The 22,478-nt window shown below is 51.1% G+C and overlaps 3 protein-coding genes across 3 annotated transcripts; 2 read left to right on the top strand and 1 right to left on the bottom strand.

Annotated features, from left to right (window-relative positions):
* Positions 1–13,052: 13,052 nt before the first annotated feature.
* On the bottom strand, positions 13,053–15,065 carry N7520_008478 (amino acid permease; the record flags this gene model as incomplete). The annotated part of the gene is made up of 8 exons (XM_057142412.1): positions 13,053–13,535; positions 13,590–13,919; positions 13,971–14,368; positions 14,439–14,521; positions 14,622–14,663; positions 14,717–14,740; positions 14,796–14,866; positions 14,934–15,065. The coding sequence occupies 8 exons, from the start codon at positions 15,063–15,065 to the stop codon at positions 13,053–13,055; spliced, it is 1,563 nt and encodes a 520-aa protein (XP_056991700.1).
* A 2,269-nt stretch (positions 15,066–17,334) lies between these two features.
* N7520_008479 (uncharacterized protein) lies at positions 17,335–18,090 on the top strand (the record flags this gene model as incomplete). The annotated part of the gene is made up of 2 exons (XM_057142413.1): positions 17,335–17,356; positions 17,474–18,090. The coding sequence occupies 2 exons, from the start codon at positions 17,335–17,337 to the stop codon at positions 18,088–18,090; spliced, it is 639 nt and encodes a 212-aa protein (XP_056991701.1).
* Positions 18,091–19,473: 1,383 nt separating this feature from the next.
* Positions 19,474–20,779, top strand: N7520_008480 (uncharacterized protein; the record flags this gene model as incomplete). The annotated part of the gene is made up of 4 exons (XM_057142414.1): positions 19,474–19,608; positions 19,657–19,752; positions 19,829–20,406; positions 20,518–20,779. The coding sequence occupies 4 exons, from the start codon at positions 19,474–19,476 to the stop codon at positions 20,777–20,779; spliced, it is 1,071 nt and encodes a 356-aa protein (XP_056991702.1).
* Between the last annotated feature and the right edge of the window lie 1,699 nt (positions 20,780–22,478).

Consider the following 22,478-nt stretch of genomic DNA (forward strand, 5'->3'; position numbering starts at 1 on the left):
CCGCGATGCGAACCCCTGATCCGCCCGACCGCGATGAACGCGAGGATTCGCCACCGCGACTGTCGAGACCGAAGCGCACCACCAAACCACCGAAAAACTATGCTCGAGAGCAAGAGATCGACAACGAGCAGAGGAAGACGCGACCGCTACCAAAGAAGAGAATCGAACCCGAAGACCAGCCTGACGTGGCAACCTCGGACGACTCCGCGACCGAGAGCGACGACCTCGATGTCAGCAATCTGGTGCAAGAGATCGCCAAACTCAGGAGGGAGATCAGACTCCGCGATGAGATACATAAGGAAGAACTACTAAAAGCCCAAGCAGAGTTTGGTGCCGCTCTCGCCGAGGTCCGACACGAGCTACAGAACCTGACTGATAGACCCTTGACACCGCAATGCCACTCCGAGGCATGCTCTCAGAACAACCATGATGCGATTCTCCGCGAGATTCAATCCTTGCGCGAAGAAATCAGCGTCCCCGCTCCCACGAATTCCCCATCCTATGCAGATGTCGCGCGCACTCCTCCAACCAGCTACCCAAGCAACATACGGACACTGTCAACGCTGGGCACGACACCGACCACCTTTACCGAAACTTTGTACTGTACGATAGACACCTCGAAGATGACCGAAAACGAAAATGAAAAGATATCCGCGGGCTCAATCAGGGCCGCAATCGAGAAAGAGATCCGAACGATGGATGATCACACCCACTGGCGCTGCCGCGCGGTCACCGTGAGTCCAAGAGACCCCAATCGGATCAGGATTGCGTGTCGTGATGAAGCCGAGCACCAGCTGGTCAAGAAAGTGGCGGAAGAAAAGATCGGAACAGGATCCCGGGTGCTCCGGGACGAGCTCTACCCGATCAAGGTCGACGGCGTCAAGAGGGCTGCGGTGCTAGATGACAACCATGCCATTCTGGCTGGAGCAGCCGTAGCACTGAGTGAAGAAAACGAAAGTACAGTCGCCTAGATGACGTGGCTTAGCAGCAAGGAAGCCGCGAAGCCATATGGCTCGATGGTCGTGTACCTCACTAAAGGCTCCGACGCGCGGAGGCTCCTGGCCGACGGATACTTCCACGTTGGAGGGGAATCCGGGACAACCAGCGTCTTTGAATATCGGCCACGACCGATGCAATGTTATAACTCCCAGGAGATTGGTCACAAGGCATTCCAATGCCGGAAGACCCAGAAGTGCGCAAAGTGCGCCTCGGAGGGTCATCACCACAGTCGCTGCGATCAAGAGGTTCCAAAGTGTGTTCCATGCGGTGGGCCACATGAGTCGTTTAGCAAGAATTGCCGGAAGCTCTACCCACCACGTCATGAATAAGACACTTCGAATAATCCAATTGAATGTGAGGAAGCAGGGTGCCGTGCATGAAAGCTTAATGAACGACGAACAAACCAAGGACGCAGTGGCGTTAGCGATTCAGGAACCCCAGGCGAGGAGGATTCAGGGACGACTCTTGACCACCCCAATGGTACACCACAAATGGACGAAGATGGTACCCTCCACCTGGAGGGAAGGCAGATGGGCGATCCGGAGCATGCTTTGGGTCAACAGAGATGTAGAAGCGGAGCAAGTGGCCATTGAGTCCCCGGATCTGACGGCAGCGGTCATCCGACTACCCGAACGGCTGATCTTTATAGCATCGGTCTACGTCGAAGGGGGAGATTCCTCGGCTCTGGATGACGCGTGTGGTCACCTGAGAAGGGCAATTGCGATGGTGCGGCGAGACACGGGCGCGGTGGTGAACATCATGATTATGGGAGATTTCAACCGCCATGATCAACTCTGGGGCGGAGACGAGGTGTCCTTGGGAAGACAAGGCGAAGCGGATCCAATCATTGACCTCATGAGTGAATTTGCTCTAAGTAGCTTGCTCAAACGAGGCACGAAAACATGGCATGGCGAAGGACAGTACGGGGACTGCGAGTCCACAATTGACCTCGTCCTGGCCTCCGACAATTTGGCAGACCTGATGACCAAATGCGTAATACACGGGACTGAGCACGGCTCGGATCACCGGACGATTGAGACGGTGTTCGATGCACCGTGGCCAGCCCCGAAACATCAGGAACGACTTCTTCTGAAGAACGCGCCATGGAAAGAGATTAATGCTAGAATCGCGAGCACCCTGGCCACCACTCCGTCGGAAGGCAGAGTGCAGCAGAAAACCGACCGACTGATGTCCGCAGTCTCGGATGCAGTGCATACTTTAACTCCAAGAGCGAAACCATCGCCACACGCGAAGCGGTGGTGGACAACCGACCTGACACAACTCCGCTACATATACACACACTGGCGCAATCGCGCTCGCTCGGAGCGACGGGCGGGGCGAAAAATACCTCAGCTCGAAAAGATGGCCCAGGATGCGGCAAAAAAATACCATGACGCCATCCGCAAGCAAAAGAAGAAGCACTGGAATGAGTTTCTCGCAGACAACGACAATATCTGGAAAGCCGCCAAGTACCTGAAGTCGGGGGACGATGCGGCGTTTGGGAAACTACCGCAGCTCGTCAGAGCAGATAACACTACTACTGCTGACCATAAGGAGCAAGCAGAAGAGCTATTGTCCAAGTTCTTCCCCCCTCTGCCAGAGGTGATTGAAGACGAGGGGACGAGACCACAGAGAGAACCGGTGAGGATGCCTACGGTTGGCACAGAAGAGATCGAAAGACAGCTTTTTGCTGCTAATTCATGGAAGGCACCGGGTGAAGACGGTCTACCGGCGATAGTCTGGAAGATGACATGGCCGACTGTCAAGCACAGGGTTCTCGATTTATTCCAGGCGTCACTGAGAGAAGGCGCGTTACCGACACAATGGAGACACGCGAAGATCATACCGCTCAAGAAGCCGAATAAAGAAAATTACACCATTGCAAAGGCGTGGAGGCCGATCTCACTCCTAGCGACACTAGGAAAGATACTCGAATCAGTGGTTGCTGAAAGAATCTCACACGCAGTGGAAACGCACGGATTGCTCCCGACCAGCCACTTCGGCGCCCGAAAGCAGCGATCCGCAGAGCAAGCACTGGTGCTCCTGCAGGAGCAGATCTACGCAGCCTGGCGCGGCCGTCGAGTATTGAGCCTGATCAGTTTCGATGTGAAAGGTGCCTACAACGGAGTGTGCAAAGAACGACTGCTCCAGAGGATGAAAGCGCGAGGCATACCAGATGACTTGCTCCGGTGGGTCGAGGCATTCTGCTCAGAGCGAACGGCCACCATCCAGATCAACGGGCAGCTTTCTGAGGCCCGAAGATTGCCCCAAGCTGGCCTGCCTCAGGGCTCACCCCTATCTCCGATCCTATTCCTTTTCTTCAACGCAGACCTCGTGCAAAGACAGATCGACAGCCAAGGAGGAGCGGTCGCTTTTGTGGATGATTTTACCGCATGGGTGACCGGGCCAACCGCGCAGAGTAACCGGCAAGGAATCGAGGCAATTATCAATGAGGCGCTCGATTGGGAAAGGAGAAGTGGAGCAACTTTTGAAGCGGAAAAGACAGCTATCATACACTTTGCTCCCAAGATGCGTAAATCGGACCATGAGTCGTTTATCATCAAGGGACAGACGGTGGTACCCAAAGAGCACGTCAAGATCCTGGGTGTCTTGATGGACACGAGACTGAAATACAAGGAACATATGGCGAGGGCCGCGTCCAAGGGCCTGGAGGCAGCGATGGAGCTTCGGCGACTTCGCGGCCTTTCCCCAGCAACGGCGCGGCAGTTATTTACATCGACGGTGGCGCCAGTTGTGGACTACGCCTCCAATGTCTGGATGCACGCGTGTAAGGACAAGGCCATGGGGCCGATCAATCGAGTCCAAAGAGTTGGAGCACAAGCCATTGGGGGGACATTCCTCACGGTCGCGACCAGCGTAGCGGAGGCGGAGGCCCACATTGCCACCGCGCGGAACCGATTCTGGAGACGGGCCGTGAAAATGTGGACGGACATGCATACCCTTCCTGAAACAAACCCGCTCCGCAGAGGTACAGACCGGATCAGAAAGTTCAGACGATATCATCGCTCGCCGCTGTACCAAGTGGCAGATGCGCTTAGGCACATCGACATGGAGACACTGGAAACAATTGACCCGTTCACGTTGGCCCCATGGGACGAACGCGTACAGACCAATATTGACGGACAACATGAACCCCAGACTGAAGCGGGCGGGTTGATGCAGATCGCGGTCAGCAGCTCGGCACGGAACGAGCTGGTGGGATTTGGAGTCGCAATCGAGAAACAGCCACCTCGAAATCGAAAATTGAAGCTCAAAACGTTTTCTATCACATTGGGCGCGAGGGCAGAGCAGAACCCGTTCTCTGCGGAGCTGGCAGCCATGGCACACGTGTTGAAAATGATAGTGGGAATCAAGGACTACAGGACTACGTTGCTCACAAGCAACAAGGCGGCGGTGCTCACGCTAAGAAACCCCCGACGACAGTCTGGCCAGGAGTTTGTTTGTCAGATGTACAAGTTGATGAGAAGGTTGCGGAGGAATGGAAACCGCATCGAGTTCCACTGGATCCCTACTACCGACGACAACAAGCTGTTAGGTCTGGCTAAAGAACAGGCCAGAACTGCAACTCAAGAAGATGCTCTCCCACAAGAACACGTCTCGAGGATGAAGTCGACAACATTGAACATCGCACGGTCCCAAGCAGTCCCCAGCAGTGAGCTACCAGAGAACATAGGAAGACACGCAAAACGAGTAGATGCCGCACTGCCAGGCAAACACACCCGGCAGTTGTATGATCGCCTCACGTGGAAAGAAGCGAGCGTACTGGCCCAGCTCCGAACCGGCATGGCTAGGCTCAATGGGTATCTCAATCAAATTAATGTAGCAGAGACGGATCAATGCGATTGCGGACAAGCAAGAGAGACCGTGGAGCACTTCCTCTTCCGATGTCGGAAGTGGATGGCGCACCGGACGGAAATGTTACAATGCACGCAGACTCACCGAGGAAACATATCTTTCTTCCTGGGCGGAAAACAGCCTTCTGATGATCAGAAGTGGACGCCAAACCTAGAGGCAGTACAGGCCTCCATACGTTTCGCCATTGCGACGGGCCGACTCGAGGCCACTTGAACATATCGACTAACATAACCCCCACCCCTTCTTCCGACCCTACTTACCCACCACCTCGTGCTACACATGGTAGACGCGCTTCAACTGCCGAAGATAGGTGTGACATATCTCTTGGCAAATCGAATTCTTGAAATAACTCCACAACCACGCCAGTTGGCGATTAACTGTAAACGGGAAGTTTTTAATCACTTCCGGCGCTGCATTTTGATACCATTTTCGAGCGTGTCAGCATGCCAGTGCCGGCGTCCGCGTGGCCAACCCTGGTTTCAGGGACGGGCCGCACGGCACCCGCCGACACCACTGCCAGACTCCTGAACGCCAATCACGACACCAAGCAGTTATTATCGTATATTGACAAGCAAAATGGGCACCGTGTGCCCGCCCAAGTGCTGCAACACCTCAAATTGCTCGAGGAGCTCACTGGGGACCTCCTGAAGAACCCCCTGGGCGCCGATTGGCGTGCAGAGTTTTCACAGCTGCGTCAGGAGACGCTGGAGATGCGGAAGGACCTTACCGCAGTACGGGCCGCGGCAGAGAGGCATCTGCCTACCCGTATGAGTACCAGCAGCTGGGCAGACGTGGTGCGAGGGGCCCTAGGCCCAGCACACCACCTGTCCTCTCATGGCTCCGCGTCGTCGGTGGCGGCGGCGGTGAGCGATATTGCCGCAGACCGCGCGATCACCGTACGGCTCAACGATGCAGAGGCGGTGAATCGTTATCGACGAGAAACGCCTGTAGAGATGACCGCGAAAGCCAACAGGCTACGTGAGCGTGCAGCTAAAGCCATAGGATCCGCACCACTGGCCTCTGTCCGCTTCCTGGCAGCCCGCCAGCTGAGATCGGGTGATCTCCGGTTCACCGCGCGCACTGCCAAGGAAGCGGAAATCCTGCGAGTGCACCGTGAAGGCTGGGTGCACTCTCTGGGGAGGAAAGCAGAGGTGCTGCTACCGACCTGGGGTATCGTGATCCACGATATCAACGTTCGCTCGCTAGGGGTGAACACGCCACGTACGGAGGATCTGCGGGGCGTGCAGGATAAGGTGATCGGCCAGCTGCTCGCCAATAATGGGCCGGACTGGGGAGAAGGGGCGGAAATCACTCGACTATCGTGGCTCCGCACGCCTGCGGGCAAGACGGGGTCACTGGTGGTCGAGTTCACATCTCCATTGCCAGCCAACGCGGCGATTGACCGGGGAGTCTTCTGGGACGGGAGCTGCTTGACTGCTGTGATGTACGACCGGGCTATCCGTGTACGTCAGTGTCACAACTGTCAAAAGTATGGTCACATAGGAGCCACTTGCCCGAATCAATCCCCAACCTGCGTCCACTGCGCCGGCGGGCACTTATCTCAGAAGTGCAGCGCCAAGGCCGACGGCACGCTGAAGGAAAACAAGTGTGCCAATTGCGGGGGCACACACGCCGCGTGGGCAACTGACTGTCCGGACCGGGTGCGTGAAGTCGATAAGATGAAGGAGATGGCGCGATATCGGCCACGATACCACCCAGTTCCGGCTCACTTTTCCGCTAAACCTTCATCTGTGATGTTGCAGCCGTCACCAGCCAGTTCGTGGGGCACACCGGCCGGGCAGTCATCAACTGAAAGTAGTGGCACCGAGAGTAGCGACTTGACCACTGCTGAGAGGGCTGCGCAAGCGGGAAGTTTAACTGGAAATTCGACTAGCCTGCAATCTAGTCAGTGGGCGAAAGCAAAGGAGAAGAGGGGGACCAGCACTCAGTCAGGGGCCACAGTGTCCAAGAGTGGCCTCCAGCGGCAGCAGCCGGCCGCCAACGAGCCTACAGTATCCATGGATACTGGAGAAGACTCGATCTGCCCGGCAGAGGACGCCACACAGGCAAGCCAACCGGATAGTGCCAGCCAGTCACCTCTCCACGGAAACGGTATCAGCTTTGAACCGGCCACATCCAGACGGGCCACCAAAGCGACAAAGAAACCAAAATCAAAGAATAAATCAGTCAGCACAGAGAGCACAAGCTCCCGCAAGTCGCGGAGGCTGATAGAGCTCACCGAAAAGGCTGCTGAAGCCACAGTCAGCATGCCTGAAGTCCCTACCTCAGAGCCAGCATATGACGCCAGCTACAAACCATCAACAGTCGGCAGCTCAGCACTCACCGAGATCAGCGACAAGATCTTCAACTCATACCACCATAGAAACCCAAGGAAACGTCGACACACAGAGACTGAGACCGCCGACGTTCGGTTCGAACCACGCCTTCGGCGGAACACCAGACAACCACAAAGCGCAAAGCCCACCAGATCTCTCACTTCCTGATGAAAGAGTTCACCATATTCCAGTACAATGTGAATCGATCGAAGGACGGGGTCATGGCGCAGTTTCTGCGCGATCCCAAAGTGTTAGCCGCGGACATCATCGCCATCCAGGAACCATGGAAGAATCCCTTCCAGGACAGCACTCACCATCCTGCTAAGGGGACGCACGAGCTGCTATGGCCGGCGGAGGCAGAGACAGGCCAGCGGGCCAGGGTATGCATGTATATATCGAAGAAATTAGCGGGGTGGACGCACTACGCGCACTCAGGAGATCTGCAAGAAGTGAGGATCCGCACCAATATCAGTGAGGTGCGAGTCTTCAATGTATATAACGACCAGATCACAGGGGACGGTTTAAACCTCCTCAGATGTTTAGTGAAGCCAACAAAGGAGCAGAGGGGGATATCGTACCTGATTGTGGGGGATTTCAACCTACACCACCCGGTGTGGGGAGGTGACGACGCAGAGGAGGATGCTAAGGCGGAGGAGGTGTTAGGACTAATGGACACAGCAAACCTTGAACTATGGACGGAACCAGGAATTCCGACGAGAATGAATGCAGTGAGCCAGACCACCATCGACCTAGTCCTGGCCTCACAGAAGCTCCGTGAACGCCTAATAGCGTGTGCGGTGAGTGAGGACACACACGCGGACTCAGATCATCTGCCGATTGCCACATCGATTGATCTGGAAACGCAATATGTGGAAGAAGCTCGCCGGCGGTGCTGGAAGGCTATGGATACGGAGAAATTCCTGGAATTTGTGTCAGCAAATCTGCTGGGCAAGAGGGGGATAAGAGAAGGTGCCACGATACCGCGACAGATCGATGAAGCTACCGAGTCTCTTCTCAGCGTCATACAGCAAGGTGTGCAGGTCTCAACGCCATGGGCCCGTCCGTCAGTCTGGGCACACCCCGGCTGGACCCCCGAGTGCACAGAGGCAATCAACACCACCCGAAGGTTATTCCGACGCTGGAGAGACTCCAAAGACGACCAAGATCACCAGGAATACAGAACAGCACGCAACAAGAAGGGCAAAGTGATCGGCAGGGCGCTCCGACAGGGTTTTCGCACCTGGATCAAAGATACCATCAAGGACGGCCCACGCGGTCTTTGGAGAGTGTCAAAATGGGCCAGGAACCGTGAAGCCTCGGGTGGAGTCATACCAGCACTTAAGAAGATGGATGACCAGCTGGCAGAATCGAACGAAGAGAAAGCGCAGGTTCTGCGAGAGGCTTTCTTCCCACGACCCCCGCAAGCTGACCTCGACGATATTGCCAGGGCCAAAGTGAAGCAGCAGTTACAATTCCCACCAATATCTGAACAAGAAGTGACCGACGTGATTCGTCGAGCGCCACCTGATAAAGCCCCCGGGCCTGATGAGATCCCAAACAGAGTGTGGAAGCTGGCACTCGCCTCCTCAGACTTCATTCGAATTCTCACCTCAATCTTTGACGCCTGTGTACGCACCGGCTACAACCCGCGCCACTTCCAGCAATCGATTACGGTAGCCCTTCGCAAAGGGGGTCCCCGGGACTTCCGCAAGCCGAAATCCTACCGACCAATCGCCCTCATGAATACCCTCGGAAAGCTGCTAGAAGCCGTGATAGCCAGCCGAATCTCGTGGGCGGTCGAAGAGTACCACCTATTGCCAAATACACATCTCGGGGGCCGGAAGGGTATCTCTGTCGACCACGCAATCCAGTTGATCCTTGACCGTATCCACCGGGCCTGGGGTGACGGCAAAAAGGTAAGTATGCTACTGCTGGACGTCTCCGGAGCGTACGACAACGTCTCCCATCAGCGACTTTTACATAATATGCGAATGATGGGACTCGGGCACTTCGTGCCATGGGTTCGATCATTTCTCACGGACAGATCCACACGGATCAAGCTTCCGGGCTTCACCAGCGAACTCTTCGCTACCGAGACGGGCATTCCCCAGGGTTCCCCGATCTCCCCAATCCTCTTCTTACTATTCAACACCCCCCTCGTCCGAGGATGCTACGTCCGCGGGCCAGATGGTGCTGAGTGCCGTGGATACGGATGGGTCGACGACGTGGCCATGATTGTGGAGTCTAGGACATATGCAAGGAACGTGGAGCTTCTTCAACAAGCCCTCACGAAAGCAGACACCTGGGCACGACGACATGCAGCGAGATTCGCACCGGACAAATTCGAACTCATCCATTTCACCAACCCTCGACAAACACCAGACGCACTACCTATGCCTACGGCAGCAACAGACCGACAGCATACACCGGACATCTACGATATCATCGTGGAAGACCCCGGCGATGACCAGATGCCAGTTCAGACCTCCAATCAAACAATCCAACCATCAAATTGCGCGAAATACCTTGGTATCTGGCTCGACAAGACCCTACAGTTCAACACACACCGTACAAAGCTCACCGCTAAGGCGAATGGTAGCCTAGAAGCCCTCCGGGGTATAACGGGCTCCACGTGGGGTGCCCCGCTCACAGCTATGCGTATGGTCTACCAAGCGGTGGTAGTACCGCAGATGCTCTATGGCGTAGCGGCGTGGTATTCTCCAGCTGCACGGACGACTACAAGACCTGACGACAACCGAATCATCAATATCTTCACCAACATCCAACGGAGGGCGGCTATCCTCATCGCCGGCGCCTTTAAAAGCATGTCTGCAGCTGCTCTAAACGTGGAGCTCTACCTAGTGCCAATCCGGCTACAAATGCAACAAATCATCGAGGAAACAGCCATACGAATCCAAACAGGGGCCAAATGGGCTCAACCCGAATGCCTTACGCTCACACGCAGACCTCAAGATGCCAAGCTTGGAGGTCTCTCGCCAATGGAAGCCTTCCAAAAGAAGGGTCAGGTCCTCGAACGTAAACCGGGGACGTTGTGGGAATCAAGGACAGCCTTTGTCCTTGCGCCGTGGGAGCCAAGGGTACGGTGCATTATTGAAGATGCAGAAGTAGCGATAAAGTCGCACGATGAAATCCTGACCGACGCTCTTTATGCGAAAATCGACGCGGTTATCGCGGAGGCGGAACCTCGCTTGGATTCTATTTCAAACCCTCCTACTGTGTTCTTCACGGACGGGAGTGGATATGAAGGCATGATTGGGGCTTCCGCGGTAGCCCCACAAGCGGAGCCGCTGGTTGCTGAACGCCAGCACCTTGGTAATTCGAATCAATCAACAGTATACATTGCCGAGCTCTCTGGGATAGAGATGGCCATCCGTCATTTCAGTAAATCAAACCCGCAACCCCCTCGCGAACTGGTGATCTTCGCAGACTCGCAGGCCGCGATTCAAGCCGTGCAAAACCCCAAGCGCCCATCCGGCCAATATGTCCTCCATGCAATTTATACCCACATCCGTGCCCTCACGCCCGGTCTTTCGGTTACGATTCGATGGATCCCCGCACATGTGGGCGTGAGTGGCAACGAGCTGGCGGATGCTGCGGCGAAGGAGGCAGCGAAAGGGGGTGCGGGTGTGAGTGCGGGGTCGGAAATAGGTTCTTCCGGGTCTGGAATAAGCCCTAAGCTGCGACTTGCAACCACCGCCAAACGGCAGGTGCGAGCCCGGATCCGTGCAGAGTGGGCAAAACAGTGAGCGAAGGAGAAAACGGGCAGACCGAACCATAGACTGGTCGAGGTGCCGCACAAGAAGGTTCTAAAGCTATTCGAGGGCTTATCGAAGCCGTACACTTCGATTCTGGTGCAGATGCGGTCGATGAGGATCGGCCTGCGTCACTTCCTGTATAAGATCAACGAGGCGGAATCGGACAGGTGCAGCTGCGAGGAGGGCTCTCAGACGCCAAGGCATGTCCTCCTGCAGTGTCCGTTGTACGTGGATCTAAGGAAGACATTCGTGGAAAAGGTCAAGAGGACGGATCTACAGAACCCGATGGATTATGAGGCTATCATGTCTCACCCGCAGGCGACTCGCTACGTCGCCGAATTCATGCTATCAACTGGTCTCCTCGGGCAGTTTCGCCAATGCGACACTGAGCCGGAAGACACTGAACCAACACACCGGGAATGACCGGAACGGGCAGGGGGTGAAGACGCTGTGTATCCAACAATGAAGTGAACGGCAACTGAGATGTCGACCACGACGACAGCGAAAATACAACACAACACAATCGATCGAAGCGGGGTGTGCTACTGCCAGCGGGGCAGAAGGGAGTTGACAACTGCAGAAGGAGATTTACAGGAGGATATCGGGGATATCAGGATATATATTGCATATTGCATGGCGACAGCGACGTTCTTTTAGCGGGTTTTTACTTTGTTTGGCATTATTTCGGCATTATTTCGGCTTCATTTACACCTGTTTGGGTAGCGCGATACCTATTTCCTTTGTGCATAGTCATTCTCTACTGCATGTGGGATTTACCGGCGTTAGGCATATTCTGGCTTCGGACGGACGAAGCGCCTGCATTGCCACTGCGGTCCTAGCTAGGCAGCATCAGGTTAATAGAATATCATCATCATCATCATCATCATCACTGCCGAAGATAGGATGTTGAACACTTGGAGAAGCACCTTCAAGCCAGCCTACTAACCCACTTACTAACCCACGAGAAACTCGCTGCGATACTGCGTTCTGGAAATGTTATATGTTATAAGGTTTTATGTATGGGCTTTCAGGAGACACAGCATACACAGATGGACATGTACAGTAGATCAGTGATAGTTGCCCTTTCGGCTCAGCCGCCGGGCGTTAATGAATTGTTTGTTTGTTTGTTTGTACACCACGGAAGAGGGTTCGAATGATTTTTTCTGCCCAATGGTAGCACCCGGTTATTAAGGGCAACATGTGCACGGTGGACAACGATCTTCGATGCGCTGTTAAGGCAGAAACTGGCAAGCTACCAATGGAGATGCCTCGCGCAGTTGTAAGAGGCAGGATGGAACGCAACGCTTGGGCGATTGTGACGCAAAGGACTTTGTCTTCCGAAGCGGGGGCGATAGTCGCTTCGTTCACTTATCGCCTGACCGTAGGAGCTGGCGCTGTCGCTGGTTCAGCACAAAGTGAATGAACGATATGCCCGCGATCTGCTGTTGCAAGACAGCCGCATGTCTCTTCAGATGAATCACTGATTTTCCCCTTGAATATCTACTACGATCAAACAGGAAATCAAGCTGGAGCATAAATCTGTGGATGACTATGAAAAAGCTTGAATCTTGAATCCCAGCTGCTCATGATCAATCGGGTTTTCTCCCCGTTGGATTCTTTTCCTCCCCTTGGGAAACCATCTTTCCCCGATGAGTCTAAGGGTCCTTGTCCAAGTGCCAGATCACATCTCATTGTTGGGTTTACTTAGAAGGAACAGGGCATAGATCGAGAACTGATTTTGTGTCCAAAGTTCGTCGCAGCTTCTACATTCTAGATCACCCTGCTATCCACCCAGCCATTCACTTGCCCAATGATGTTCCGACGATTACAGCAATGACATTGGCAACTAGGCGTTGACACGGGCCAGAAAGAAATAAACTAGTTTTGGGAGGAAGCTTTTCGCTATCAGCTATATACATCATTATAAGATCCTTTTTCCTTAGAGCCTTGATTTCAAGTTTATTGGTCTTCGCTTAAGACTGCACATCTCTAGTAAATGAGGGAGAAAGGCCAATTGATGACTCTCTCAGAGACTTGACGCCCTTCTCGATTCATCTAAAACTCTCTATTTTGAGGTTTCCATAACGGGCCCGACGTAAATATGCCTGGCATAAGCGAAGTAGTACACAACAGCAAGAATACTGCTACCCCCGATGCCAACGACGCTCCAGTTCATACTTTCCACGCTTGGATGCACTTCGGAAGGCCAAAAGCTGAAAAAGACCACAATAAAAATATAAAGAATTGCAAAAACATTGATAAAGGTGCCCCATATGCCGGGGCAATGGAAAGTTCCCCAGGCAAGCCTCGCACCGGGCACATTCACAAGATCGTCCTCACTCTCATTGTGTCGAGAAATGTTACCCTGAGTGCGGCGGTAGAGTAGCAAGATACATACCATGAGGTAAGATAGATATAACCCAGACACTGCCATGGAAACGACGTCGTCTAGAGCAACAGATGAGCCAATATTGATAAGGGCCAGAGCCCCACTGATAATCACTGTGAGTATGATAGAGTTGATTGGCAACCCTCGAGATGAAGAAACCTTGAAAGTCAAAGGTCAGTTAATACAAGACACTCGTCAAGTCTCCCACCTTACCTGATTCCAAAAATGCCATCCTGGAACCCCTTTATCGCGGGAAAAAGACCATATTTGGCGAGACGCTGCAGCCAGTAGACCCATAAGCGAGCAGCAGTAAAAAACCAAGACGATAGAACACATCAAAAGCGAAACAGCCAGCGAGTTAGTTGCTTCATAGAATATCTCCATGAACGGGTACCCAGTACGGGAGTTTAACGCGGCTTCAAGATTTCCAGCGCAAAAGAGCAACGCAAGAAGCATGCCGAAACCAAGACAGCCATTCACTAAAACGCTTAGCATTAGGGCGCGAGGAATGACACGTGGCGCATTTGCAACCTCTTCAGACATCTTTCCTAATTTTAGCAAAGATCACAGGGCCTTTAATAATTGAAAACTTACATGCACGGCAGCATCTCCTCCGGCGAAGCCAAAAGCACAACTCGTCATTCCGACAAACCAAGATAGTCCCTGCGAGTCGAACCCCCCATTGTTCTCAAATTGCAAAAAGACTTCTTCCTTGGACTTATGATCGGACATGTACGTCAGAGTGATCATGATACCGAAAAATCCAAGCACATGTACGACCAGAAGGACAGTCTCAATCCGGGGAAGAAGTCTTCCGCCGGCCAAGTTAACGAGCAATGCGCAAAGCAGTGTAGCCCAAATGATCAATGTTCCCTGCCATGGTAAGGAATCATAAAGACTGTTTCCCAAGATCGCAGCACCCTGGATCATCGTCCCGGTCAAAAAGGCGGATGATGCAAGGGCGGTTTGCCAACCAAGAACGGCCCACCAGCCTATTTTGAACCTTTGTTAGTAAGGAAGGGTGTGACGATAAATACTTATCATTTGCGAATTGCGACCTACCTGTCATGAAGCTTAGAAATTTCTGGTATTTAATCGGGGCAAGCATAGCAGCCCAGTGATACTGGCCTCCGGCGGTAGGCGCCCTACATCATTGATTAGCTCCAGCGTTTGACCCAATAAGGTTAGCTGACATGCATTGATGTTAATTCCGACAAGACGACAAAAATGGCTGCTGTGCCTAACCACCCAAATATGAATGCATAGACGGTGCCACCGGAGCCACCACTATTAAATGTTAGATTTTCCAGGGCCTAGAATTACTTGTGTTGAGTACAAACTTCTTTAGAGGCCCAACGAAAGTGCTGGAACGACCTTTAGCAAAGAATTCCGGGAAAGTGGAAAAAGGGTCATGCTCACCCTAGCAATCCTTCCCAGGTACCCAGAAGGGTGCAACTGAAGCCAAAAATTGAGAGAATGCCAAAACTCCGCTAAAAAAATAGGATTTCAGCAGTCCGAACTCGTGATCTTCATGGCTCCAACGGCCATTGTGCTTACTTTGAGAACCGGCTTCTTTCCAATTTGTCGAAGATGCGCATTGTCGTGCTCCCAAGTAGATACTCCTTCTGGGGTGTACATTCGTCCCCTTCCGGTAACGAGCGCGTCGCTCTTCAGTTCATATATGGCCATGGTGTGAATTGAACGAGCGGAAAAAGATGATCCAAAAGGTAGGACAAACGAAGAGAATTGAAGATACCGAGAGGAATGAATGGGAGAAGGAAAAGAAAGCGGAATAAGGGAGGATTGGTATGCAGGGGAGCGCGATTTCGCAGTCTGATTGGACAATTGGCGCGCATCGCTGCAGTATGCAAGATGTGAGGAACCTTCTGTTCCAACAAAGCTACCTCAGTACGCGTTCTAGGCTTTGAATTGTAAGCTTGGTTCGGAATTTATCAGGGCCAATCATAGGTGATATTCGTTCGCTCGTTGAAAGAAAAACTTATTCTTATCGATGTAACATGTAACATAGAATTGTGGGGCTATTTAGTCTAAAAATCCGCTATCCTAAGTGGGATGATCGACAGCGGTTGCTTATAGGGCCGCCGCTGATTTAAGGTTTAGCTACGATGTAGAGTAGACTTCCAGAACATCGGCGGCAACCTGCGACCTGCAATGGATCGTGATTGGGGCTCTAAACCTAAAAGAGATAATAGAGTAACCAACGAGACAAATCATCGGAGACCTCGATAGGGCACTAAGAAATACAGTGGCGCGTATCGTATCCACATAAAGTTCTTGGGACCTCATCTAGATCCTTACAGGTGAATCTATATGTTGATGGTTCTAAAGGACGTGATTAGCCCTTGCTCCCGGCTAAAGGACCTGAGACTGACAAATCGCGTTTATAACGAGATGTTAAACTATTCACGACGGAGGTATCAGGTAGGATTGACAATATATTCTCTATCCATTTTATTTGCAAACATCAAAAACTGGAAATAATCAAGGAATTGAGTGGGGCAGAAATTGGTAAATGTATTTGTGACTGGGCTAAAGCTTAAATGCCAATCATCCATGAATCAGTCGTGTTTCCTCCCAGACTGAACGTTTTCGTGCTTCATCGCAAACAATTTGTCACGCTGATTTTGGCATTCATTCACTAGCTTGGTTTATGCTAGCAACAGAAATTTAAATTCTCTACTAGCATATTATTTTATCGGAATCTATGATCGCGCACCAGTGGCTCCACAATTAGCAAGACACTACTATCAGTATAACACGTTTCCCATCTTCAGCAGATGAGCACTATCAAACTGCTAGGCAGAATAGCGAAAGGTTTCAGGCGCTGAAGTTCCTGTGTTTTCGTGTTTAAACAATGAAAAGAGAAAGCTACGTGGTCAGAATAAAATAATCGAATGATGGGAGAGAAGAAAGGAAAGGTATACGAAATGTAGGGTATCGAGGAAGAAGGATAGATGTGGTGCGAGATAATACCATGCTATTATTTGATCGGATATATAACGTGGCTTCAAAACAATCAAGTGTATAAGTATCCGTTTAATTAGATGTCTTTCAGGTCGAGCTAGAAATTTTGGCTTTTGTCCCAGAATTCGGAGTTGGACAGAATCATGTTCGTTTTTCTCGGTGGCAAATTTATCAATAACAATGCAGTCTCTTCTTGATGTCATCTAAATTTCAGTAATCGAGATTCGCCCACATATATAGCGTGGTCTTCTGGGGCCGCGCACGTCATTAGGCCGTTGATGCTCCGAAATTTTGGTTAAGGCGCGGTGGATTCTTGTTATCGAGGCCAGAACTACATGGGCCGAAATGACCCATCATGAGTTATTGTTTTGCGAGTGGGAGGTATACAAGATCTGAAGTGGGCGACCGATGCCGGAATATAGGATGACGATTATAGGGAGTGGTTTTATTGGGGTTGCCTCACAATGCCTGTAGCCTCACCTAGACCTCGCCAAATGGGCGGGTTGGGTTTCGACCCTTGACCCAAAACCCGCCAAGAGATTAAAATACACGTAACATATACCTGATTACATCACTCTATATCTGGTATTGGTTGTATTTCAACAGTAATACTGTAATATACAGGTAAATGGGTTCTTGGCGGGTTCGCGGGTATTCCTTCGGGTACCCAAAAAAGCAATATGGCGAGGTCTAGCCTCACCATGTCTGTAGCCTCACGTGATATCTACACCGACATTTCCGAGGGCCTCTTCCTCCTACAACTGCCTCACGAGAGTCAGTTGATGGCCTCTGCGGGTAGCTCGTCATCTCTCAGGCAGTCAAGTGTCAATTTTGTGTTTCACGTCCTTCCCTACGGCAACAGCACCGATAAGCCTTGACTATATCTCTCTCCACCATGACATTCAGCCAGTCTAGCAGTGTCACTCCTGCCCCGCTCGACTCCGCTTGGCCACCGGCCCACATTTGGGAGACTATGGGTGCGGCAGACCGTGCCAGTTAGTTAGGGTAGATACAGAAAGACAGGGCTAGACGCCTTGAATTGGATGTAGCAGAGACCGATCTACGCCGCAGAAGACCTCATGTGGACCTGCAAGATAACGATAATCTCTAAGAAAACCGTGAGCCTCCCCCTGAGGTCAAATCACTCATCGACATATTTCCGGGTGTCTCCGCCGCCCTTCTTATCCGCGTCTTCGAGGGGAAGTTGAAGGCGACTGAACTTATACGCTTCAAAGAGAAGTCAGTCACCGAGCTAGATCAGGAGGATAGAGTCTTCAAAATGACCAAATCGGGAGGCACAGTGGGCTTCAAGAAGGCAGCAGCGTCGCTTAAGGACTGGGGCCCTAACCCTCAGATATGGACGACTTGCTTTCTTGCCTATCTGGCCGTTGTAGGGTACCTCTTCGGCGAGAAACATCCTAAGGCAATTCCCAACCTCCTCATATTTATGAGGCAGATCCTGGACTTCGCTCAGACTTATCAGTGGTCGGAAGCAGTTCTCCCACTTGCCCTTAATTTCCACCAATACATACTGGATAAAGGAGAGCTATCGACGGATAACTACCTGGTCACAGGCCCATTTCGCGAGAAATACCTCCGCCACAATCTCACCCTACCTACGAAGTCACTAACAAATCCTCCAGCCCGGCCTCGTCAAGCCAGGAATACCAGGTCTTCGAATAATGAGACAGAGGTTTGCGATAAGTTCAATACGATAGGGTGCTCCTAGGAAGGCTGCAAGAGACGTCATGAGTGCACGGCATACGGCCTAAGCGAGCATGGTGCCTCCTCCTGCCGCAAGAAGAAGTAGCAAGCGATAGCCCTTGAGAACTGCACTAGTAACACCGGCAACGTTGTTCTTAACCCCTTATCCCTAAGCCTCATACCGTAGGGGTAACCACCTAGACCAAACACTACTATTCAATATCCCGTGTTCAACCCAGAGCTCCTAAGATTATAATCCTCTCCGTCACCACTTAATGCGAAAGGCTGGAGCAATCTTCTGCGCTACTATCCAGGCGATCTAGGCTCCACTATCGCTGGAATTCTGACCATCCATATATTTTCAGAGCTTTTTTGCTCCGGCTGACATGTTTCCAGTTGGCTTATTCCGACCCCTGCGACCTACCCAACAACAACGGCTATATACAACATCACTACAATTAACCTCACGAAAAATTACACTCTATGCTCCCAGGCCATGCAATACTATAATGTTTCTCTTGAAGATGGATTGACTTCGGCAATGCTCGATAATACAGCTTGGATAGCAGAGTACAATAGGGTGTCTCCTTGATCTCTCACAGCCGCTACCCACACAGGCATTCAATATAAGTATCTCCCTTGTTACTCAATCCAGTCCGTCAACCGCATTCTATACAACTTCCACACCCCAAGCGAGTCTATTATCCACAGAGATGACGACTAGTATCACCAGCACAGCCATGGAATCCACAATATTACCTTCCTCGACTTCAACGACAACATCCTCCTCAAGCATACCTAGCAGCAGCGGTCTCACTATTTCACCGAACGGTCTGTGCGGTGACTCATACGGGTACACCTGTGCAGGCTCCTAGTTCGGAAGCTATTACAGCATTTACGGTTATTGGTATGCTAAGAAAATTTCATTCATATCTTTCAGTATTAAATTCCACCTCTAATCTTGAATAGTGGCTCAACGACGGACTACTGTTCCGTAAGTGCATGCGATAGCTCCTACGGAGAATGTGACGCTTGAATAAAGCCTTGCTTTTTTTTCTACATATTAGACATCATTCATCTATGGTGCGCAGATGGCTTAGGCATACACCTTAGTGGATCTAAGCATTGACCATAGTAGCTATTACCTTATCCTGTCACGCAATTTATTGAATTTTTGGAATTTGCTCTGCAACCGAGCCTTGATCGAGCTAAGAGACGACCTAGTCTCGCACTAGTCGACAGAAATTTTCGTAGTCAGGGACTTGCCCCACAGCGGGGCGCGGCAGGGGGGTATTTGATTATCCGACTACGCTTAGAGCCCGTCTACTCCGTACCATCCGGATCTCTGCCGCTTATGTAATGCTTCACTTCGACACCCATGATTCGGTAATTTTCACCATCGGACAACATGATGCAAACAATCCTCTCGCCTATGGACGTTTGGCCCGGCGGAATCCCAGCTGCCGTAAGACTACACCCCGACAGCGTTTCGGATAAGGATGGCCTACAAGAAGAAATTAAAGGATGGTGCCGGTACTTGAAGGTACGAACCTCTTTGAACATAGCAATGGGTGTTATTAACATCTAATAGGAATTCCGAATTCCCAATTCTGACCCAGCAGAGGATATGACCCAACGACGAGCTTTGATAGAAAGATGGGCATCTGCAGATCAAAGCTTTCGTGATGTACGAATTCCTTCCATTTTACTCTCTTGTCTTTTCGGCTGAATGTCAATTTTAATACCGAATCGACGTTTTCTAGTCATATCATTCAAATGCTCCCCTGCCGAACTTGATTGGTTTCAACGGCCCACGCATGTCCAAACGCTTCATCTGCCTTGTCGACAAGCCTTTTGATCATGAAAACTACCCCCGCATAACCAAGTTGTTGATTCTCCTCTATATCCATCTTCAGCTGACGAGTGGCCACCCGTTTAGCTTTGATCGTGGTCCTATCCCACAGGTCCCAGCATTCATGCTGGACCCTAATACTATCACAGCATCTGCCGATGACCAGTATGCCCAGCTCCTAACAACAGAGAATATACCCGTGAACTATTACCTTGAAACCGCCCAATTTTCCACAATGGCCATGACTCGCTCAGGGACTGTCGTCTTTCCACGTCTTGATGAGCATGTATACTTTGTGATTGATAATCAGAGCTGTCAGGACGGGCGCCTCCGCCTACTCATCTTCGGACCCAATGGACAAATCATCAACCAGGCGCGAATGACCCCGTTCACAATAGGCCCTCTCACGCTGCTCCGTCATGCACTAGGCCATTCCTGGGATGAGCTTTTTGAGGAGAGACCAGACATGGATCCGCGCTGGAACCAACCGTATGTAGACTCGTTTCTTCTTTCGCCCCTCCCCTACCCGTAATTCTCTTTCGCGGCGGCAATAGGTACAAACCTTGAAACAGCTAGTAACAAAAAGAACCATGACAATAGCATCGATATCCATCTACCAATCCTGGAAATTGTGGCGGGGTTGAGCCAGCGTGGGGACTTGGCGCCCCTGAACGACTACACTGCAGCTGAGTGGGCCGAGGAGTTTGAGCGGTTCGCGCCGGGCTACCTAGCCTTTGAGCGCCAGGGCCGGGTGATTGAGTACAGCTGGGATCGGCTAGTGGATGTGTCAGACGGCCCATTTTTAACGTATGGCCATCTTCGCTATGCCCGACAGCTAGCCACATTACAGGGGCGAGGTTAGTTTGAAGAATAGAGGAGAATCTGTGTTTAGGCTTCGGTAGGACCCAAGTTTACCCGGACCTAGTCTGTGCCATAACCCGCAAATGGGTAGGTAAAGTCAACCCGCAACCCGAACCCGCAAAACCCATGGGTTGGTCAAGTCAACCCGCAACCCGCCCCATGCGGGTTGCGGGTTCGGGTGCGGGTTACCCACGCTAGCCCATCTTTGCATAATTTTTGACACTATACCTAAAAAGGATGGATAAATCCAATTTTTTATGTAATAAACCACTTTTATGTACAGTTTTATACATAAATTTCTATGTTTGTCCTGTTTGACGACCCATTGGGTAACCCATAAACCCGCGCGGGTTTCCCATCAGAACCCGCAACCCGCATGCGGGTTAGACAGACCGACCCAAAACCCGACCCATAGGGAGGATGGGGCGGGTTCGGGTGCGGGTTTCTGCGGGTTACGGCACAGCCTACCCGGACCCAACCCAACCCAATACCCAATTGGGTCACAAACATAGTAAACATGCCAAGATTCTGCTACTGCATAAATTATGCGTTTTAGCGCTGTAACTTTGGGTATTTCCCTTACAACTTTTATCATTTAATAAACAGCTGACTATAAAAATCGATTATTTTTACTATATTATGTATTCATGAATCCAAAAAAGGTGCTTATTCGTACTAAAGAGGATACAATAGGCAATAGGGCGTCAAAAATTTAAGTGCTACCTAGGCTAGAGAGGCTTGGTTGAAGGTAGAAGCTGAGAATCTGAGGTCGGATTCAAGATGGCCAATTGGGCCCACATAATTGCATTCTGTACCTCGCTTTTCTCGAACAGAGTCACAAAATCTTCTTCGACGAAATAACCAATGTACCTCGCTTTCCTCGAACAAAGGCACAAAATTTTCGTCGTCTTAGTTATTTCGTCGAAGCCACGGCCCTGCGAGTTTGAGAGTGCCGTTTGATTTCCTCTTAGATTTCCGCCGAAGCCATGGTCCAAGATACTCCGACTTTTCGGTCTAACCTATAGGGGTAATTCCACCGGACACCAGTGGAATTCGGGTGAGATTCTTTAGTATGGGAGAAAAAAAGTGGGGCGGGGTCTATTATAATTAATTTTCCCGAGTCTGTTATAATTTTAATGCTTTATTATATAGATCTTAAATTTTGATATGTTTTTCGTTACCCTCTACTTTATAGTTAAACTGTTAGGGTTTATGGATAAGATAGAGGGAGAATAGATGGGTTGTAAAAAAGCAGTAATCAGATTTGTATCAAAACTGATTCTTGAAGGAATCGTAGGTACTAAGAGAGAGATGGGCTTTATACCCCGCACTCTCTCGGCAAGGTCAGCTGAGGTCACATGAGAGAACTTCCAGATACTCCTTGTCAGTTTCGTGACAATTATCCCCCCTCTAAGGGGCAACTGCCCCAGTTGACCAGACCCTTCAAGTAATTGCTAAATACAGAACCAAAGACAGAACCGAGAGTTGACAGGAAAGTGTTTGTAGAAAAGAACACGCATCAGTTTTCACAAAGAAAGCAGGGCGATACGACCATCTGTCGCCTGCAAAACAAAGGGGTTTCGATCACGCAATCTGCGTAAAATTCTCAAATGAGAGATTCTTTGATATTGAGGTTTCAGCCTCAGTTTAACCTTTGTTGACAGTAGGAGCGGTTTGTCTTTGTTCTACTGGGAATATCC

This window comes from Penicillium odoratum, assembly GCF_028828045.1.
Source record: "Penicillium odoratum strain IBT 22623 chromosome Unknown utg000006l_segment0_segment0, whole genome shotgun sequence".
NCBI classification, from domain to species: domain Eukaryota; kingdom Fungi; phylum Ascomycota; class Eurotiomycetes; order Eurotiales; family Aspergillaceae; genus Penicillium; species Penicillium odoratum.